The 20,874-nt window shown below is 57.6% G+C and overlaps 2 protein-coding genes across 2 annotated transcripts; both read right to left on the minus strand.

Moving 5' to 3' along the window:
- Positions 1-2,638: 2,638 nt before the first annotated feature.
- Positions 2,639-13,753, minus strand: LOC115945779 (alpha-2-macroglobulin-like protein 1). Its single transcript, XM_031045187.2, has 21 exons — positions 13,731-13,753; positions 11,799-11,988; positions 11,403-11,565; positions 11,247-11,299; positions 10,741-10,761; positions 9,857-10,010; positions 9,663-9,747; positions 9,456-9,570; positions 9,026-9,140; positions 7,852-7,961; positions 7,577-7,738; positions 6,737-6,964; positions 6,422-6,479; positions 6,197-6,342; positions 5,840-5,995; positions 4,503-4,572; positions 4,290-4,389; positions 3,726-3,951; positions 3,529-3,655; positions 3,141-3,262; positions 2,639-2,695 (listed from the first exon to the last, which is right to left on the minus strand). The coding sequence occupies exons 1-21, from the start codon at positions 13,751-13,753 to the stop codon at positions 2,678-2,680; spliced, it is 2,442 nt and encodes an 813-aa protein (XP_030901047.2). The 3' UTR covers positions 2,639-2,677.
- LOC101881291 (1-acyl-sn-glycerol-3-phosphate acyltransferase alpha) lies at positions 13,706-18,601 on the minus strand. The gene is made up of 6 exons (XM_005144734.3): positions 18,294-18,601; positions 15,653-15,786; positions 15,178-15,353; positions 14,977-15,072; positions 14,693-14,765; positions 13,706-14,528 (listed from the first exon to the last, which is right to left on the minus strand). Exons 1-6 carry the CDS (start codon positions 18,554-18,556, stop codon positions 14,281-14,283), a joined length of 990 nt encoding a protein of 329 aa, XP_005144791.3. The 5' UTR covers positions 18,557-18,601; the 3' UTR covers positions 13,706-14,280.
- Between the last annotated feature and the right edge of the window lie 2,273 nt (positions 18,602-20,874).

Consider the following 20,874-nt stretch of genomic DNA (forward strand, 5'->3'; position numbering starts at 1 on the left):
CTGGGATGTGTCCTGCTTCCCTTCATCACATTTGACTGGCAGAGAGGACGCAGCCAGCAGTGGGGCCAGGCCTGCACCCACCCTGACCCAGCCAATGCAGTCCAGAGCAGCCCCCCCCATCCCTGCCACCTTCCATCCCTGCACCCCTCATCCCTGCCACCCTCCCCATGTGGGACCCTGCAAGTTTAGGAAAGAGAGACCAAGAGGAAAGCTCTGCTTGCACCAGTGTGTTCATTTAGAGCCAGGCAGGATCCAGGGACTGTGGCTTCTCCCTGTCAGCAGTGCCTGAATCCGGTTGCAGAGGTGGTCCCTGCAGCCCTCATGGTGTGCAGTTAGTGCCAGGCATGGGAAGCACGGGGTCCTGGTGGGATGGGAGCTCCTAAAGGGGGATGTGACAAAGTCCAGAGGGAGCTGTGAGCACCTCAGCCATGCTCTGCCCTGATGGAGGGCCAGGGCTGGGGTCAGGGTGAGAGCAGAGGCCGTCACCTGTCCTGGTTCTTGGTGGCTGAGGGAGTTGGGATGAGCACTGGATTGCAGCTGCCGGGCTTCAGGCTGTGCTGGAAGCTTCTCTGCTGACCATCAGCATCTTCAACATGAGATATGGGTGTGCTGAGAGGAGAAAGCCCCTGTCCCTCCAGCTGAGCCCAAATCCATGGATGGGAAGCTCCACAAGGATCACAGGAGGACTGGGGGCGGTGATGTCTGAGGCCCCTCAAAGAGGCACAGCTCCTCTCTGCACCCCACAACCTGGGTCCTCCCTGACCTCAACCTCCCAAGGTCTGCCCAGCAAGACCCCATCCATTAATCCAGGGCTCCAGGCCCTCTTTCCTCCTCCATCCCAGCTCATGGCCCAGCTTTCCCTGCACTTGAGGCAGCACCTACAACAAACCATCCCAGAGGCACCAGCCTGGCCAGCAATTGCATACATGGGATGAGCTCCCACCCTCCCACCAGCCACGGACAGACAGACACAGAGTGCTCACAGAGCTGCAGGTGCAGTGCAGGATGAGGAGAGGCAGGGACCTCGTGTCTCCACATGCAAGAGGATGATGGGGATGGCCACAGCCTCCTCCTCCAGGTGCTGGAACGCTGTAGACCTGCATCTGCTGTGCAGTGAGATCTTTGCTCTCCATCCTGTGAGCAAACAAGGGCTGGCAGAGGGATCTGCAGGTGCAGCCAGGGCAGTGTTTGCCCACAGCCTCCTGGGTTCAAGGCTCTGATGGCCTTTGGTGACAGGAGGAAAGGTTCCCATAGGCTGTAGGGGTTCAAAACCAGGTTGCAGGACCCCCAAGCACAGGGGTTGGCTGGGAAAACATGGCAGGAGGAGCAGGAATGAGACCCCAGAGCGAAAGCAGGCAGCACATCCTGGGTACAGTGTGTGAGAGCTGGTGTCTCAGAAGGGCTTGTTTCCAGGTGCTTCAGATCTAGCCCAAAAGCAGCTGCTTGGGCTGGGTGCAGGTCTCAGGCTGTCTTTTTGCCCAGTTTCCTCCAATTGCATCAGCTCAGTTATGGGCACAGGTACAGAATGGTGCTGGGCTGGGAGCTGGACACCAGCCTGGGCACAGGCTCCTTATGTCCTGGTGGGAATTTAGGGAAGTTGAGACAGCTCCATGACTGCCATACAGTGCTCTGAGCACAGCCCCTTCCCTCTGGGGTGTGGGGGGGGCAGAGGCAGTGTTGCAGGAAGCCATGGATGGGGTGGACCTCTTTCCCATGGGCTGTCCTCCTGCCCTTCAGGGGCAGCCCCACACGGTCTCAGTGTCTGTAGGATGCTGGTCCCTGCCACCCCCATGGAGACAAGATGGGAGCACAGCCCTGAGCCCATTCTGCTGCCCCAGGATGTGGGCATGGGTCAGTGCCCCACAGGCATCCCAGGAACGGTTCAATGTGAAGAGGAGCTCAGGGCCATCAGCACAGGATGCAGTGGGGGCTGTCAGCAGTGAGGACAAAGGGAGATGGATTCGGGAGCAGGGGGGGCTCTGCCTCTGCTGTGGGGATGCTGAGCGGAAGCAGCACATGGAGGATGTGACATTGGGTGCCTGAAGCAGGAGCCAGTGTCCCCCAGTCCCTCCTGACCCCACGCTGCACTGCTGCTCCTCTGCCTTGATGCCAGTGCAACGAACGCTCCCTCTGGTTTGGTCTCAGCTCTTTATTGAGCAAAGCAAAGTGAAGGTGCAGCCCCACTGACACATCACGGAGCCGACACAAAGGGTGGGTTGGGGCTGGCGTTGAGCAGGGAGGGGGGAAAAGAGCCTGAAGCAAGGGAGCTTCCTTGCAAGGCCAACGTTCTGCTGCTCATCTTCCCCTTCACTTATTCCCGGTTGCATTTTCCTCATTGTCTCAGCCTGGCAGAGCAGGGACAGGGTCAGGGCAGCCCTGAGCATCCTCTCCATGCTCAGCCATCAGGCCCCCACTGCTCTCCCAAGGTGTTTTGCCAGCCCTGGATCAGTGAAACTGCCCTGATCCCTTCTCCAAGGAATTGCCCAAGGGAAACCACAACTTCATGGTGGGCATCAGGGCTGGGGTTTGGAGTCCTCATCTCAACCACGCTGCTTCAGGCTCCTGCTGGGTCTGGTGAAGGGGATGAAGGGATGGGAGAAGGCTGCCAGACCTTGAGACCATGGTGGGATAGGATGCGATCAGGACAGGGGGAGAGCCACGCAGCTGCAGTTTTCTTTCACATCAGTCTTGAAGGCTTTAAAACCAGGAATACAGCATGTATGAGACTGGGGTCAGTCAGCCTGCCCTTCTCCATCCCAGAAATGCCTTTCTACCTCCAATAAGTACCTTATCTGGAACCCAACCAGCAGCCCATCAGCTCTGATGGCCCATGAGAACTTAGGGCCACCCAGGCTGTCCTAGGAGCAGCCCCATGCACGGTGTGGTGAGAGCATCACACACCCAGCAGCCTCCAATGTACCAGTCTCACCCCAACAGGGAAGGGAAGGCACCATCCCACTGATGGTGGGTGATGGTCCCACTAAGCATGGATGCACTTGGTGCACCCTGCAGCACCCACAAGCTGCATCCAGCCTGGCTAAGGGATGGGGAGATGCTCTGCTCTGCTCCATGGGCGACTGCTTTGGGTGCAGCTCTGCTCCTGCCAAGAGGGTGGCACAAGCAAGCACCTCTACGCTCACCTGCACCATAAGGAGCTTTGTGTCAGTGTCCATGTGCCCATGGGCTGGCACCACCGGCACCTCAGTGCCACAGAGCTCTTCAGATTGCAGGGCCCTGGCGATGACGGTGACGTTCACCTCCCCTGTGAAGGGAGATGGGCACATGATGGTGATACTGCCTTAGGGGCTGGCTGTGGCTCAGAGCCACCAAGAGGACATGGGGAAGGAGGAGGGTGCAATGAATGCAACGGGACCGGGAAATAGAGGGAAGAGATCAGAGAGTGGAGAAGGGAAAGGGGGAAGAGGGGAGAAGAAACTGGGAGGGGGAGGAAAGGATCAGAAAAGTAGTGACAAAGAGGAGGGTTTCAGTGTCTGGGCTCTCCTACCCCATTCCCAGCCCTTTCCATACCCATGCCGGTGGCTCTCACATCCCACTGGAAGGTCCTCGTTTCTTCTGCACACACACAACCACCGTTCACCTGGCCTGAGCTCACTGGTACCCTCAGCTCCACCGACTCCATCAGCATCACTTGGACCTGCAGGACCACAGCTCCCTCAGCCACCACTGGGCCCCCATCCCAGAGCCCCCTGCCCGGCCCCACTCACCCTCAAGCAGTGCTGCAGGAGGTTGAAGATGGTGGCCACGATGGTGAAGGCTTTGTGCTGGACCACGGTGTAGGGCAGCACCAGCTCCACCAACAAGGGCTTGAAGGTTGTGATGGTGCTGGCAGGAGCCAGCCCCAAGCCCAGAGGGGATGTGCAGAGCATCCCTGCTTCCCACTCGGTGGTGATATTGGGCACTGGCACCAGCAGCTCCTCAGAGCCATGGTCCCTGCAGGGAGGTAGGAGATGGACAGGGTTTACACAATGGATCTGATGGGCAGAGCCAGCAGAAGGAGCATCCAACCCCTTCCTCTGGGTCTTGGGGACCATTGGTGGCCATCATACACGTGGAGATGGGCAGAGGCACCATCAGTGTCTTAGGGCATCCCGTGCCTACGGGACAGACTGCCCAATCTCTCCTAGGCTCAGTACTGAGGTCCAAGGGAAGGGGCTGAACATGTCTCAGTGTCACTCCTGATACATGGGCACTGACCCAGAGCTCTGGGCACTGCACCCAGCGCTGAAGCTGGTGCAGTTACCTGAGGTCTGCTGCGGCTTCTTACTCACCCCACAGGCACCAGCCCCCACAGCCACGTTTCCAAGAGACCCGTCTGCATCCCTGGGTCCTTCAGGACATCTCCCAGAGGATCAGTCTCCAGCTCTGGTCCTGCAAACGGGCATGACTTGAACGTGCTGCCAGCAAGGACGGGAAGAGGCAGGATGATTCCAGCCATTCTTCTGCAGCCAGCACTGAGGCTGTTACAGATCCTCCCCACTCACCTCTGAGGTACAGAAAGGGGTCCGATGGACAGCCCAGCTCCGCGTTGGTGGCAGTTTTCAAACCTGCATCCTGAAACAGAGCACATGAGAGAGAACAGCAACCACACCAGAGCCCACACATCCCCAGATGCCTTTTCCACCCCTCTCCGAAGCCCCATGGCAGAACAGAGCTCCTGAAGATCAGGACCCCCTTGCCACACTGTAGTGGGAGTGCAGGAGGGGAATATTTGTGCCAGGAGAAGCTGCTGCATCAGGGAGAGTTGGGAAGGATGCAGTGAATCTGCTCTGCCTGCTCCAATCCCAAACAGCCCCAATCCCTGGGTTTGCTGCCAGTGGGAGACACACATCCCACAGGGAGCAGGGGAACGCTGGGACAATCTTTTGTGTTCGGAGCACAGATCTGTGATGGGAAGAGCAGAGCTTAGCCCCTTCCCTATGGAATGCTGCAGGACCTGAGCTGCAGATGTGTGTGTACTGAGCTGGTCTGTGAGCACACACACTGGCTGGGCAAAGGACCAGGTGTTCCCAGCACCCTAAGGAGGAAGAGGAGTATGAGGAAGGGCTGGAGGGCTCCTACCTTAAACAGGCTATAGGAGCCTGGCTGGGCCTCAGGCTGCAGGACCTGCCAGCTCCTCTGTCTGCGGTGGGGGGTGACCTTCTTTCTTGGCACATCATAAAGGTTAATAGGTGGAAGACCGGAAAATATTCCTGCATGCCCACACGTCTGGTTCTTAGATGAAATAGGTTCTTCAAGTGCAAAAGAATAGGTAGATCCATAAAACCCTGGAAGCAAGTTATAGACCTAAACCAAACACATGAGCTTTGGGTGAGAAAGACAGGAAATGCTCCTGGCCCAGCTCCAACCCCTTTTGCCGCTGTCACTGCCCCATAGCTTCTGCACCTCCCTGGGCATCATAGTGATGCCACCATCCCCAGCCCTTCCACTGGGACCTGTCACTTTCCCATCTCTCGTCTCTCCAAGGGCAGCGATGCTTCCCGAGGTCCTTCCCTAAAATCATAGAATCATAGAAGCTTTGGGCTGGAAAGGACCAAAGGTCATTCAGTTCCAGCCCTCTGCCATGGGCAGGGATGCCTCACACTAGACTGTGTCTCCCAGGGCTCTGTCTAACCTGGCTATGAACACTGCCAGCAATGGTTCTCTGGACAACCTGCTCCAGGGCCTCAGCACCCTCACAGTAAAGAACTTCTTCCCTATGTCTAAGCTGAACTTCCCCTGTTGAAGTTTGACCCCATCACCCCTTGTCCTATCACTACATTCCCCACGCCCCAGCAGCAAGCTCAGGACCAGCCTAGCACCGAGGTCACTGCAGCCTCACCACGTCGGGGTTGAGCTTGCCCTTGCCCTTGCTACTGGAGGACTGTGCACGCTGATCCACGGCATAGATGGCACAGAGTGAGCCCGGGGCAGCCTGCACCTTCATGTGGAGCTGGGAGCCCACCACAGCCCTCTGCTCCGAGAAGGACAGGTTCACCTGGAGAGAAGGGAAGCCTCTGGGTTAGGGGAGAGGGGAGCTGGTCCCAGGTATCTGGGCACCATCCCAGAGGGCTGAGATCAAAGCCAGGAGATGCTTTGCAGCAGCAACAGGAACAGGAGAGGGAGGAAACCCCTCCCTGGAAGGAGAGCCTGGGCCCAGCCTGTTGCAGGGGTGAGGAAGGGCTCAGGCTCCGCTCACCTCGCTGGGGAAGCACTTGGCCACCCGGAGCTCGGTGCTGTCGGCCACCACCTCACTGCTGGGCAGCACCACGTAGCCCAGCACCTTGGCTGCAGGTGCCAGCTCGGGGCCGATGGGCAGCTCCAGGGAGAAGGAGCCGCTCAGCCCTGAGCCATGGGAAGGGAGGGGAGTGAGGAGTGGGCACGGAGCAGAGCCCTGCACAGCCCCAAGTGCCCCCGGACCTACTGGCATCTGCAGGCAGCTCCTTCCTGAGCACCATGGCGATGGTCTCCTTGGCCAGGACCTGCAGAGGAACAGCAGGACCTGTGCTGGGTGCGGAAGCAGCACGAGGAGATGAGGGGAGGCTGTGGAGGATGCTCAGGAACAGACTAGCAGAGCAACATGGGATGGGAATGGTGCCCCGAGACCTGACAGCTCCAGAGCCCATCCCTAAGTCCAGGAGTACCTGCCTGGAAATGAATTCTGCTGGAGGGGAAGATCCTCCTCCCCTGAGCTCTGCCTTTCCTGCCGCTTCCCCTCTGTCCCCAGCTGAAGGCTCACCAGTAAGACCACATCCAGGCTCTGCTGCTTGCTCCCCATGGCCTTCTCATCGAACAAGTACTCCACACTGAGCTGCAGGGGCTGGCCACAGGGCAGCTCCTTGATCACCCTGCGCATCTTCAGGAAGCTTGTGGTGCCCACAGAGAAGGGGTACACGTGGCGAGTAGCACTTCTGTAGTTGGGATGCTTGAGGTTTTCATCCTCAGAGGCTTCAGGCTTGACCTCACCCTGAAGGGTGGAAATTGAGGCTGTCAATGCTGAAGATGAGCTCAGCAGCAGAGCTCCGTAGGGGTTGAAAGCCACCCTGTGACTGCCACCCTCTTTGCTGTGGGATCCCTGCAAGGGCATGCAAAGAAACACAATCCAGGTGTGCTCAGCACCCAAAAGCTGTGTGCCATCACGGGGCTTGTCCAAAGGACACTCAAAGGGGTAGCCAGTGGATGGCAAGAGGAGGCAGGTATCTATATGCTGCTGAAGCATCCCAGAACTACCTAATCTTGTGGCCAAGTGGTGAAGATGGAAAGGATCCTGAATTTGGCAGTGAAGAATGAGAGCAGTAAGGCAGAGAGAAGGAATTAGAGGAACAACTTTGCAGAATGCACCAATAGTGGGAGTAGAGCCTTTTCCCAGCGCAGGAGGCAGGAAGGGTGCTGAGATCTTTAAGGTTTGACTGGCATCAAGGCATTAAACAGGGTTAATACACACATGGAGCTCTTCACCATGGGATGCTCTGGATGCACAAAGACCAAATGTGGTGAATGGGAGGCTGGAAGATTTGGTGTAAAAAACTCTGTGATCTTCACCAAAATCTGGGTGTCTGAGGGGAAATGGGTCACTTACGTGCACAGAGACCGGGGGCTTCCAACCAGAGGTGTCCAGCTCGAAGGAGGCTCTCCCCGACCCATCCGTGAGCAGGGTTTTTACTTGGATTCCACCAGTATTAACCATCACCAGGAGCTCCTTCTCCGTTAGGGCAGAGCCATTAACTCCCTTCAACAGCATCTGCACCAGGAGGGAAGGGGAGATGCTGGGTGGGATGACAGGGTTGGAGGTCTGAGGGAGTGGGATTGGGTGCAGCAGGAGCCCTGTAGGGCACAGGAACCCCCCCCTGTTACCGTCCCAGTGTAGGGGACCCCAGGCTTGTAGAATCTATCACTGCTTTCAAATGTGATGATGATATCTTTATCCACAATCTCACAGCTCTTGTTCGCTGCACGCTGCATCCCTGCGGAGAGGAGAGGCACTCAGCACCCTGCCCTTGTGATTCCCAGCAGGAAAGATGGGTCAGAGAGCCTCAAGCATGCAGCACCACATGTTCTGCTGTCTCTGCAAGTGGCTGTACGAAACAAAGCTCTCTTCTTGCAGGCAGTGGCTAAGGAGCACAGTGCAGAACCACACAGATTGGGCAACAAATGCAAAACCATAGAATCATGGAATGGTTTGGGTTGGAAAGGAGCTTAAGATCCAACCCCCTGCCATGGGCAGGGACACCTCACACTAAACCATGGCACCCAAGGCTCTGTCCAACCTGGCCTTGAACACTGCCAGGGATGGAGTATTCACAACCTCCCTGGGCAACCCATTCCAGTGCCTCAGCACCCTCACACTAAAGAACTTCTTCCTTACATCCAACCTGAACTTCCCCTGTTTCAGTTTGAACCCATTACCCCTTGTCCTATCACTCCAGTCCCTGATGAAGGACCCTCTCCAGCATCCTTATAGGTACTCAGGTGAGACAGGATCTATAGCGTGAGCAGGACCATGCTGTGTGCTACCCAAATACCAAGCTTTACCCCAAAGCACCTCTCTTCATGGCTGCAAGCAACCAGAAGAGGCCACTCACAGCTGCATTGTGCTGCCATGAGGCTTCTTAATTGACTCTAAGGATGTGTCTAACAAACCCTAACACATAAAGAGTCCGTTTATAACTTGATTCAAAGCCAGAAAGACATCCTAAGACCAACAGTACCCTGGTAGCTTCCCAGGCACTACTCAAACACACCAACTAGTCCTCAGGGAGGCAGAGAAAGGTGAGGTGGGTGATGGAGGAATATGTGGGGAGAGGATGCTGGAAGGGGATGAAACTCCTCATCAGCCTTCAGGACCTCGGGGACTGCTCCAGCAGTCAGGAATAGAGGGGGAAATGACACCAAAGCAAGCACAGGCACAGAGGGGCTGGTGGTAATGGATGGGAAGGACAGGGACCTGGGGACACCTGAGCAGAGCAGTTGTGCCACGTCCTCCAGGTGCCACCACCCCAGGACATCAGTGGGAGCTGTCAGTGCTCACCAGTGCCCTCCTCCAGCAGCGACACAAAAGCATGGAGCTGATGCCCATAGTCCCAGTTGCTCAGCTTGAAGGAAGTGGCCGGCACCTCGGTGGAGAAGCAGCCGTTCCTGCCAGTCTGAATGAGAGAGTCACCCGTGTTGGAACCACAGAACCACAGCATGGCTTGGGTTGAAGGGACCTTAAAGCTCCTCCAGCTCCAACCCCTGCCATGGGCAGGGACCCCTTCCACTGGAGCAGCTGCTCCAAGCCCCTGTGTCCAACCTGGCCTTGAGCACTGCCAGGGATGGGGCAGCCACAGCTTCTCTGGGCACCCTGTGCCAGCGCCTCAGCACCCTCACAGGGAAGCCATCATCAGCCCGAGCACCCCAGAATGGAGAAAGACTGCCAGGACCACCACCCATGTGCCTTCCCCCTCTCCTGCTGCCCTCACCTGACCCCTAAACTCAGCACAGGCCATCTTAGATGCATCCAGGTCAATAGCAAAGCTGTTGAACTGGCACAGCCTGGCCTCAGCTCTGCCTCGGAAGGTTTTCCCGGATGGGTACCTGTTGGGAGGGAGCAGGAACCAGAGCAGATGGGGAAGATGCAACAGGAGCATCACCCCAGGAGCAGGCAGCATTGCTGCTCTCCAACTCACAGCCCGCAGACATCCACTGGGATCTTCTCATCCTTCTTTGTCACAAAGCAGGGCAGCCGGATCAGCACTTCAAAGTTGGGCTGCCCTGTGGGGAGAACGGGATTGATCCCACTTCTTCCTTCCTCAGTTTCCTGCCATTCCATGAGACAGCTCCCAGGCACCCTGCGTGGAGCCCAGCCTGCATCCCCACGCACCGGAGTCCTTCACAGTGAACTGGTGAAAGCTGCCCTCCACGTCAATGGTGTAGGTGCCCAGGGCCGGCTCTGCACCCAGCGAGAAGGACAGGTCCATGATGCCCTGCTGCGGGCTCACCTCCTGCCACTGCACCACAGCGTTCCCGTCGGGATCCTGCACATGGGGATGTGTGGCATCAGCTCATGGAGACGAAGACAGGGCATGGGGTGGTGCAGGGGGGTTGAGAAGCTCAAGGACTCAGGTCACCCTGGGTATCCTTGCAAGAAGCAGGGTTTTGCCCTGACATCACGCTCAGAGCATCCCTGGGAACATCACTTCTCCCAAAGGAAAAGTCCCCACCCTGGGTGCTGTATCCGAGCTCCAGCCTGGTTACAGCAGCCGGAGCTGGCAGGGGGATGCTCCAGCCTTGGCTGGTAAGAGCCATTGCCATCTTCATTTGTGTAACCTCACAGGGGACACCCTGTGTCTAAGGCAGACAGAAACCTGACTCTTGGTGGGCTGGGAATCACAGAATCCCAGCCTGGTTTGTGTTGGAAGAGGCCTTTAAAGGGGTGATCTTTAAAGCTCCTCCAGCTCCAACCCCTGCCATGGGCAGGGACCCCTTCCACTGGAGCAGCTGCTCCAAGCCCCTGTGTCCAACCTGGCCTTGAGCACTGCCAGGGATGGGGCAGCCACAGCTTCTCTGGGCACCCTGTGCCAGCGCCTCAGCACCCTCACAGGGAACAGCTTCTGCCTAAGATCTACCCAAGCCCTTATGCCCTCTCTCTGTAACTTCTCTCAACACCTGCAGCAAGGATGCTTCTTGTCCCCAGTATCACACACATGCTGGGCCCCATTGTTCCTCCCAAGGGAGCCGACAGGCTGCCACAAGGTGACAACTCACCTCCACGGCCACCAAGGGAATCTGCAAAGAAAGAGAGAAGCCTTTAGCATGGTCAAAGTGCACAGAGTTGAGCTCATGGCTAAAACCGGGGGCTGAGTCCCTCTCCAGGTTCCCTGCAGCCCCTTTAGGCACTGGAGCTGCTCTCAGGTCTCCCCTTCAGGAGCCTTCTCTTGTCCAGGCTGCCCCAGCCCAGCTCTCTCAGCCTGGCTCCAGAGCAGAGCTGCTCCAGCCCTCACAGCATCCCCATGGCCTCATCCAACAGCTGCTGCCCCAGGGCTGGATCAGGGCTGCAGGGGGGGTCTCACCAGAGCTCAGCAGAGGGGCAGGATCCCCTCCTTTGACCATATCCCACATCCCGTCAGTGTTTTGGGGTTTCCACCCCTGCATCTGTCTCCTCTGTAATCTTGGAGACACAGAAGATTCTGCCACTGCGGCCAAGACCAATGGTCTCAGGCACACGGGGACCCCAGTGCCTCCAACCCCCCCTGTGCCCAAGCCCATCTCACCTCTCTGTTGTTGGCAATGAGGTTTTGATCCAAACGGACAATTCGAATCTTCACTGGAGAGAGCAAAGGCAGGAGCAGGAGTGAGTGCCACAGCCGGGAACCCAAACCTGGGGATCCCATCCCAAGAGCCTGGGAGCGCTTCCAGATCCCCCTCACCAGTTTGTCCAGGCTCGTAGACATCCTTGTCTGTCTGCACCAAGGCACTCAGCCTCAGAGTTTCCACAATGACTTTCCTCTGCTCGGAGGCCTGCAGGGAGCCTCCCTGGATGGAGATGTGAAGTTCCGCAACCTCGTGCATCCAGGCAGGAGCAGTAGGAATCTGCCCACAGAGAAACACCAGAAATGGTTTCAAAGCCTTTATTTTGGATGCCAGTGTGACACCAAACCCGTCCCTCACCATCACTGACCCCTGAAGGCACCAGGGAACTGCTGTGCATGGGAAGATGATGCTCCCAAGGTCCCCATGTGCTCCATGTCCCTCCACTCTCCAGGCGGACCCCAGTCCCGTCCCTGTTCCCCCAGCCCAGCTATGGCAGGGGGGCTGTGACTCACGGTGGGGAAGTGGGGCCAGCTCAGCTGGAGGATCCCATTGCCCTGCTCCTCCAGGGTGATGTTGGGGACTCCGAGCTTGCTTGCCAGGTGCAGGGTCACCCGCACGGGCTCCTGCAGGTCCATGAGGTGGATGTGCACTTTGCCCGGGTATGGGTAATAGAACGTGGAAGGGAAGAGCACCAGGTAGTGCCTGGAGAGGGGACACTTTGGCAGGGGAGGAGACCACCGTATCCCAGTGCTCCCCTCCACTCCAGAGTCTCAAGGCAAAGGATGTCAGGGGGGTTTCTAGCCCTGGATGCTCTCTGCAGGGCTACAACACCCAGTCTTGCACCCAAGCACAAAGAGAGGTTGGCCAAAGCATAGACCAGAGCAGAGCCCACCTTGGGAAAGAGCTGAGGGGTTGATCCACAGGAGGAGGAAAGGCTCTGCTCCTCCTCCAGCTTGTGTGAGAGGTGGCATCTGCACCAGCACAGCCCAGAGACACCAACCCCAGGGGCAAAGCCTTGTTATGGGGACAACCATCCCAACCAGCCTCCACGGCCATAGCAAGCACCGTCACACCACCGAGACCACCCGCTATCCCATAGGCATGGAGAGGCAGACACAGAGAGGGCTTACGGCTTTGCAGATGCTCCAGCTGTGAGATACAGGGTGCAAAGCAGCAGGCAGGGCAGGGCGGCTGCAGACCCCATCCTTGGAGGACCAAGGTGGTCCCAGAGGCCCCGTGCTGGGTTTTCTTCCTCTCCTCAAGCTTTCATCTCCCTGCTGGCAGCAAACAAGAGACAAGCGAGGTCTGTGTCTAGGCCCCAGGTTTCCAGCCAGGACAATGTTTAACCACCAGACCTGAGCTTTGATGGGTTCAAGGCTCTGGGCAGCCAAACGCCACCCATAGTGGTGGGGCTGCTGAGTCAGCTCGGAGCTGATGGACTGACTGCACACAGGGAGCACAGGGAATAACGGCTCCTTCTGGGAAGTGAGATCTTCACACGTGCACTGCCCCTGACCATGTTCATGGGACAGTTCTTGATCCAGAGAGTTGCTGCTCATGGGAAGCCCCTATTGTGCTGCTCACGGTGTCTGTCTGGGTGGGTGATCGTTCCTCCATAGTGAGCCAGGCACTCCGAGAGCAGGAACGATGCCAACCTGGAGCCCTGTGCCCTTGTTTGCTCATGGCTTGCACGTCTTGTTTGAAGAGGGGAGGTGAAGGCTGCCCACCCTGCAGCCAGCCCTGGGGACAGCCATGTGCCGTTCCCCCTGCCCCACTGTCACCATGGCATGGCTGGGACAGGAGCTGCTCTGTTGGGAAGGAGCCAGTCGATGCCCAGAGCCATCCCTGGCTGCAGGGAACAGGCCAGAGGAGGTGGCAGATGATGGATGGATCTGGTTGTGTCCTGGTCTGGAGACCATGGGAAAGTCCCTCTTGCTCATCCAGTTCCAACCCCTGCCACGGGCAGGGACCCCTTCCACTGGAGCAGCTGCTCCAAGCCCCTGTGTCCAACCTGGCCTTGAGCACTGCCAGGGATGGGGCAGCCACAGCTTCTCTGGGCACCCTGTGCCAGCGCCTCAGCACCCTCACAGGGAACAGCTTCTGCCTAAGAGCTCAGCTCAGTCTCCCCTCGGGCAGGTTCAAGCCATTCCCCTTGGCCTGTCCCTACAGGCCCTTGTCCCAAGCCCCTCTCCAGCTTTCTTGCAGCCCCTTTAGGCACTGGAGCTGCTCTCAGGTCTCCCCTTCAGGAGCCTTCTCTTGTCCAGGCTGCCCCAGCCCAGCTCTCTCAGCCTGGCTCCAGAGCAGAGCTGCTCCATGTGCAGTGATGCAGACACCCCTCATGGCCACAAGGAGATGGATCCCCCTGCCCACCCTCCCCTCAGCACCAGAGGCACAGGCAGGATGCAATGCACACACAGCACCAGGTATGGACTGTTTAATCTCACACCCTTGTCTCATAGTTCAGCATCGTGACAACATCCCCTGGACCTGCGGCTCCTCCCCAGGCCACACACTGTGCTCTGGACCCCTCCGCAGAGCTTGCTGCATCAGAGCAGCATCTCCAGTTTGCAGTAGCCTCTGGAAGAAGCAACCCAGTGAGCCCATGGGTGAACCCCAGTGAGAGTCACACCATCAGAGGTAGAAAGCAGTGCAGTGAAGCCCCAGCCCTGCCTGGCACATCTCTGTCCCCATCCCAGTGTGCAGGCAGGAGCCATCCAGGCAGACAGGGCTTGTTACCCAGGACCAAGCTGGAGGGAGGCAGGCAGTGCCCTGGGGAGGGGATGCACAATCATAGCAAGGGGGTTTAGGGGCACCTTGCACTGGTTTTGGGGTGCTGCCCTGTCCCTATGCTGCAGTGCTCTGCTTCCCCTTGCTCCAGGCTGCTGGGGCAGTGGCAGGTCTGGTGGACACATCCACAGGGGACAAGGGGACAGCATGGCTCAGCCTCTGGCTGTGCCACCTCCCTTGTGGCCCTGACGGGGTTGAGCCATGTGCCTAATTGCTGGTCCCAGTTGTGTTCTCCTCGCACTGGGGGCTGCCTGTGCCCCTGCCAGCCCCAGCCCCAACCCCAGCACAATGTGGGTGCTGAGGATGCTCAGCACTCTGGTCCTCACAGCAGCTCACAGACATCTCAGCGAAGGCATCAGCCATGGCCTGGCGGACAGTGTCGGTCAGTCTGGGGACATCCGTGGAGCTCAGGCCCTGGGTTTCCACCTTGGGGAGGATTTGGATGGTGCACGTCCCTGGATAGAGAAGGGGAAGGCCAGGGATGCTGTTAGGTGAACCTACTGGGAAGCAGGTCTCCCCACCAGCCTCAGTGTTCCACAGAGGCCTCCAAGCCACCCATCCCTGATCCCTACAACCAGCCCTGACCACTTTCCAATGGGACTTCTTGTCCATCACTCACCAGATGTGAATTTCTTTTCCTTGGAGCTGAAGAAATCCCAGTATGGGGAGAACACGACAGGGAAAATGGGAACCTGTAGGACACGGAGCATGAGGGGTGTCCATCACACAGACCCCCTCCAGCTCCTGACATGGCCCAGGCTTCAGCAGGTCCCTGTGCCCTCACAGGGTGCCTGTCCTGCGGACTGCAGAACCCAGAAGACCCTCATGTCCCCCATCCCACTGCCCCAGGGTGCACATTCCCCCACTCCATCAAGGGCAAGCGGAGGGGCAGGTTGGCCTTACCTGAGCCTGCACAGCCAAGTGGAAAGCCCCACGCTTGAAGGGCAGCATGGATTTGTCCTGGTTCCTGGTGCCTTCAGGGAAAATCCACACTCGGAACTGAATGGGACAGGGGGAGACGTGAGCATGGACCCAACCCAGTCACCCTGGAAATGTGCTTGCCCCATTGGTGCTTGCTCCCCTGCTCCCCCCTTGCTCCCTCACCTTTTCACGCTGCATGGTCCTGGCTGTCTGGGAGATGACGTTGATGGCATCTTCCCTTTTATAGCGGTCGACAAAGATGATGCCGCTGAGCCAGGAGGCCCACCCCACCGTGCCCATGTATAGGATCTCCTTCTTGGCGATGGGCACACAGCGGTCAGGGATGATCTCCACCATGCCTGGAGGATGGATGGGAGAGGAAAGGATCTGTCCATGCCCAATGGCACCCAGCACCAACCAGCCCTGTGGCTGCAGTGACCTGGTATCATCGTCCATTGGCTCAACCCTCCCTCTGTAGCACATCCATAGCCCTGAGCTCCTGTCCCACCACCTCTTCTGGCTCATGCCTACCACACTGCCCTGTACAAACCCTGGTCCTGGCCTCTCTGGGACCCCCAAGGGTGAGCCTGGTCCACCCCTGCAGCACCCCAAAAGCTGCCTATACAAGTGCTGAGCCCCCCATCTCCTTTGCACTTACCCATGAGGTCAAGAGCAGCTTGGTGGTTGGAAACTATCACATAGAGCTCCTCGGTGTTCAGGTGCTCCAAGCCCCACACCTGCATCTTGATGCCATAAAAGTGTTTGAGGGGCAGGATTGCAGCACGCAGGAGCCTAGGGCAGAGGAACACACACTGGGAGCAGATCACACAGAGTGGGGCTGTGATGCTTTCCCACTGAGGGAGCAAAGCCCAGCATGGGCCAGGCTAGATGTGGTCTGAATGAGCACAGACTGTGTCAGTCTGTATGCAGTCTTCGCTTTTCTAAGCACATTTATAGCCTGCATAGCTCAGAGCTAACCCTGCAACCACCCCCAAGGGGAGCCCAGCTGCTGTCAGTAGTAGAAAGTCTTCATTGGAGCTCCTAAGGAAGAGCAGCCAACACAAGGGAGAAGAACAGACTTTCTGATGTCCAGGGATGATAGCAAAGCAAGAAGAGAAGGGAAGGGATGGGATGGGATGGGAAGGGATGGGATGGGATGGGATGGGATGGGATGGGATGGGATGGGATGGGATGTCTGCCTGCAGCCAAGGTGTAAACCATCACATCCCAGTGAGGACCACAGTCTTTGCCCAGGTAAGCTTCACCCTGAGGCTCACCCAGTGTACAGCTGGAAACCCACACACCAGCACTGCAGACACATAGAGCCAGAGGAGCTGGATAGCATCCATGGGGAACTGAGCTGTAGGTGGATGAGATCCGGACAGGACAAGAGGAAATGGCCTCAAGCTGCCCCAGGGCAGGTTTAGATGGAGCTGAGGAACAATTCCTGCCCCACAGGGTGCTCAGGCTTTGGAACAGGCTGCCCAGGGCAGGGCTGCAGGCACCAGCCCTACAAGTGCTCACACAGTGTGGAGACGAGGCCTCAGTGCCATGGGGCAGGGGTGGCCTCAGCAGTGCTGGGCAATGGTTGGGTTTGATGATCTTGAAGGCCTTTTCCAACCAAGTTGATCCCATGACTGTATGAAGGAGGACATGCAGAGGAACAGTCTGGATGGTTTTACAGGGATGTGGATGTCTCCATGGACTGTCCCAGCACAGCAGCCAAAGGGCAGCACCCTGGGCACCAAGCTTTGTGCTGCAGGAGGAGGGGGCAGAAAGCAGGGAAAGGAAAACAACTCTGCTTCATTCTGCAGAGGAAATCACAGAGAACAGCTCCACTGGACCTGCAGCATCAGGAAGAGATGGACCTTCCATCCATGCAGATGGAAGGAGGAACAAGGAAGAGCTGTGTCCCCATCCAGAGAGGGCTGGACCAGATGGCAGAGCTGATGAAGGGTGACACTCAGTATGAGAGTAACGAAAGGAACGGAAGGAGGATGAAGCAACGGGGATTGCAGCACCCACAGTGGAGAGAAAGAGCTGGCACGTTTTTGGCATTGAAATGGGGCACTCTCCAACCCATGGCATGAAGAGCATCCATGCCAAGAGCCACACATCTGGGAGCAACTGGTCCCAGGGCACCCACAGGGGCAGGAACTCAGGACCAGGGAGGGATGAGAAGAAGCTTGGGAGGGGATAGTAGAGGTAGGCACATAGGAAGGAGACATGATGTTTAGAGGGTCCATTGTATCAGCAGAACCCCTATCCCTTGGGAGATGCAGGCTCAGAGATCCCTGTGTCTGCAGAGAAGTAAAACACTGATGGCAATGCCCCAAAGCCAGAAGTAATGACAGGAACGTGCTCCAAGCCGCAGGCTTTGCGATTCGGAGCCTGAGGAGGAGACGGAGCTGGGCGTGATGCTCTCATGGAGGATGGCTGTGAGGTGTTGGTGGGACAAGATAAGGCAGCGTGAGTCACATTGAGTCACACAGGGATTTCCACTGAGCCGGAAGCTTTTGCGCCAGAGCTCGGGGCACCTCTGGATGCACCCGTGTGTGCACAGCATTCCTGCATCAAACTTCTGCCAAGGGCCCGGAATCCATTGGCACCAGCACACGATGGCTCAAGCCCAGCGATGCTATGAGCTCAGGCATCTTTCATCCTGACATAATTGCATCCCTCCTGGTACCCTTCTCATACCCAGGAATCCAGTGTCAAGATTGCAACACCCTTGAAAGCAATCGGACCTTCCCCTCGTGTTGCACAGCGATGTTATCTGGGCTGCCACCACCCTGGAGCAGAGCTGGGACAGGACTGTGCCATGTCCCACAGCTGATGGCACCCAGACATCCCCAAAGCTCTCTGCCAAAGCACAGCTCCTGGGGCTCCCACTGGGCAGGGAGATGGTGATAGGGGTGCATTTCCATCCTGCTAATGATGGTACCTCCAACCTTGGCCAACCCCCCCCCCCCCAATCCGCTCAACTGATGACCCCAGTACAGTGATGCCCAAGAACAATCTCTTTTATGCTGTGTCATCCTCCTGGTACCATTAATCCTGACCCAGCTGGCCACCTCCATCAAGGTGTATCCCTCCCTTGGGATGGCCAGCAACTCTTCACCACAGCAGAAGATGCAGATGCACACTTCATTGCCATGTGGACATGACCACAGCACTTGATGTGGCCCCAGGACTCAATAAGGATGACTGGGGCAGCAGACAGCATGTGTCCACAAACCCACACGAGCTCCTCACCCAGCCACTTCTACAACAGACACACATCCCCGTGCTGTACTCACTTCATGTTCTCCACAGAGCGTCCCCGAAGAGCTGCAAAGGGGGACAGGAGGGTGGCCATGGCAATGATCCAGCAGTTGAAGAAGGCCACCTTGCAGAAGTAGTGGAAGGTGGCATTGTACCGGTAGAGCAGCAGGGCTGCCAAGGGCAGGAGGAGCAGCAGCCCATGGAGCAGGACCACATCCATCATGTTGCCCCAGCAGGAGGATGCTGAGGAGCTCAGCCCGGGATCAGGGTGAATGGCGCAGGGGATGCCGAGGAGCATGAATGGTGGATGAATCAGGTCTATAAGCAGAGCAGCATGTGGGCGTTTGGGGCTGGTCCAGGGCAAAGTGCTGCGTGTATCTCAGCCTGTGCAGAGGCTTGAGGATGGACTGGCTTAGATGGGAGGCAGGCAACCCCACTAAGGGTGGAGAGTGGTGGTGAGTCAATGCCAGGGACCCTGGGTCACCCGGGGAGTCACTGCTGGGAAATGCATTCCTGGGCTGTTAAAAGGCATTGCAGAGGTGCTGGAGCTGGTCCAGAGAAGGGCAATGGGGCTGGTGCAGGGCCTGGAGCTCAAGGGAGATGGGGAAGGGCTGAGGGACCTGGGGGGTTCAGGCTGGAGAAGAGAAGGCTCAGGGGGGACCTGATGGCTCCTCCAAGTGCCTGCCAGGAGGATGGAGCCAGGAGGGGCTGAGCTCTGCTCCCAAGGAACAAGGGATGGGACAAGAGGAAACGGCCTCAAGCTGCACCAGGGCAGGTTTAGATGGAGCTGAGGAACAATTCCTGCCCCACAGGGTGCTCAGGCATTGGAACAGGCTGCCCAGGGCAGGGCTGCAGGCACCGGCCCTGCAAGGGTTCACACCCCGTGGAGAGGAGGCCTCAGTGCCATGGGGCAGGGGTGGCCTTGGAAATGGTTGGACTGGATGAGCTTAAAAGGCTTTTCCAACCAGGTTGATTCTCATGATGCTATGACTTGATGCAATCAGATGTGTTGCCCACAAACATGTCCATGCATCTCTCTCAGCCACAGGGACCCCAACCCTGGGAAAGGAGGATGGCAGCTCATAGGGACAGCAGGACCTGGTTCTGGTCCATGCCCATCACCCCAAGGCTTGTCGTAGATCCCTGTTGGCATCATGGCTAATCCCCAATCATTGGATTATTGTTAGACATCCCCTGCTGCTCCCTGCCCAGGTCTGCAGCAGGCACCTGGTGCCAGCACTCACCATGTCTCTGCTCCCGTTAAATTGGGCTGCAGGACCCCCTCACTTCTCCCTTCCCAAGAACCAGTGTGTGTCACCAAGGTCTAAGCAATGCCACAGGGGTCTGAGCCCTGTCACCCCCTGCTCCTAACCTGGGCTGAAGGAGATGCCAGAGGCTGTCCCATTTGGCAGGCAGGGGCTGCATTGCGTTAGGTGTTTACAGAGGTGTAATGAGCCTGAGCAGGCTGTAATCAGCCTCTCCTCTGCTCTGCTGCTCTTGCACTGGGCACGCAGGATCCAGGCCAATGCTGGCTTGAGCTGCAGAAGCTCTGGTCTTGCTTTTGTGATCACAGAGCTAACTCTGACCTGCTCTCAGCCATCAGCAGCATCTCCCAGACAGGCTTTTCCATGTCCTAACCCTGCCAGGATGTGCTAGTGCTGTTGCCCCAACCCATCAGTTTGCCTCTGAGCAGGAACCTGTGAGCAGAGTGCTTCATTTCTGCCTCCCCATCACAATCCCACCACAGCTCTGGGGCAAACAGTCCCATTATACCTCACAGGAGAGGAGCATCACATCCCCTGGGTCAAACCCAGCAGCCCTGCCCTTATCTGACACAACCTACCTCCAGCAAAACCACTGTGCATCACTGCTGCTGCATTCCGTCCCATGCTTGTGGCTGCCTTTTCCATCCTCAGCCTCTCCCTGCCCCTGCTGATGAGGGTACATGAAGGTGCCTTTGTGCTCTGGGCTGTGTGATGCTCCCACACCTGAGGGGTGCCCCGGCCCATCCAGCGTGACCCAGAGAAGGTTCCAGGGGTTACTTCCACCATGGGTGTTGCAATTCCTATTGCTTCATCCTCCCATTCCTCTCATTATTCTCATATTCAAGCCAAGATTGGGCCATATCTTCAGCCTACCCTTCCTGTCCACACCATTCCCAGGTGACTCCTCTCCTCCTCCATACCTTCCTGTCCGTGCAGATGTGGAAACCTCTGTGCACCTCCTTTCCCATCAAATCCAGCTTTGCTTTTGCACGGCCTCCTTCCCTTCTGCTCCTGCTGCCCTGCCCAGGCAGCCTCACAGCCTGCACATGTGCCTTCATGCTGCAGCCCAATGCTGCCTTGTGTGCTCCATGTTTGGGAGCTTCTCCAGCTTCAGCAGGAGCCAGGCTGGGTTTTGCGGCAGGGGGAAGATCTGCCTGTGCCAGAGCACAGCTTAGCCCTGGGCTCAGGGAGGATAAACCCTGTTTTCCACTGGGACACCAGGAGAAAGACAGGAAAGCCCTGACACGGGATGGAGGCAGAAGGATGGGATTTAAGCCTCGGCACCAGCTTTCTGCATGCTCGGAGCTCCATGTGAAGCCCTGAAATCTCTTCCTAGGAGCTCTCCTGTTAT

Source organism: Melopsittacus undulatus, chromosome 17, assembly GCF_012275295.1.
Source record: "Melopsittacus undulatus isolate bMelUnd1 chromosome 17, bMelUnd1.mat.Z, whole genome shotgun sequence".
Taxonomy (NCBI): domain Eukaryota; kingdom Metazoa; phylum Chordata; class Aves; order Psittaciformes; family Psittaculidae; genus Melopsittacus; species Melopsittacus undulatus.

What these genes read in the sequence shown, in the direction of transcription:
- LOC115945779 (XM_031045187.2), bottom strand. Translation starts at nt 13,753, where the DNA reads ATGCTGAACTATGAGACAAGGGT. An exon ending in AGCCCCCGGTCTCTGTGCAC is followed by an intron (nt 6,965 to 7,576) that starts GTAAGTGACCCA and finishes TCCACCCTTCAG; the next exon opens with GGTGAGGTCAAGCCTGAAGC. An exon ending in CCCCTTTCTGTACCTCAGAG is followed by an intron (nt 4,390 to 4,502) that starts GTGAGTGGGGAG and finishes GCCCGTTTGCAG; the next exon opens with GACCAGAGCTGGAGACTGAT.
- LOC101881291 (XM_005144734.3), bottom strand. Translation starts at nt 18,556, where the DNA reads ATGCTCCTCGGCATCCCCTGCGCCATTCACCCTGATCCCGGGCTGAGC. An exon ending in CGCTCTGTGGAGAACATGAA is followed by an intron (nt 15,787 to 18,293) that starts GTGAGTACAGCA and finishes CCTCTGCCCTAG; the next exon opens with GCTCCTGCGTGCTGCAATCC. An exon ending in AGCTGCTCTTGACCTCATGG is followed by an intron (nt 15,354 to 15,652) that starts GTAAGTGCAAAG and finishes TCCATCCTCCAG; the next exon opens with GCATGGTGGAGATCATCCCT.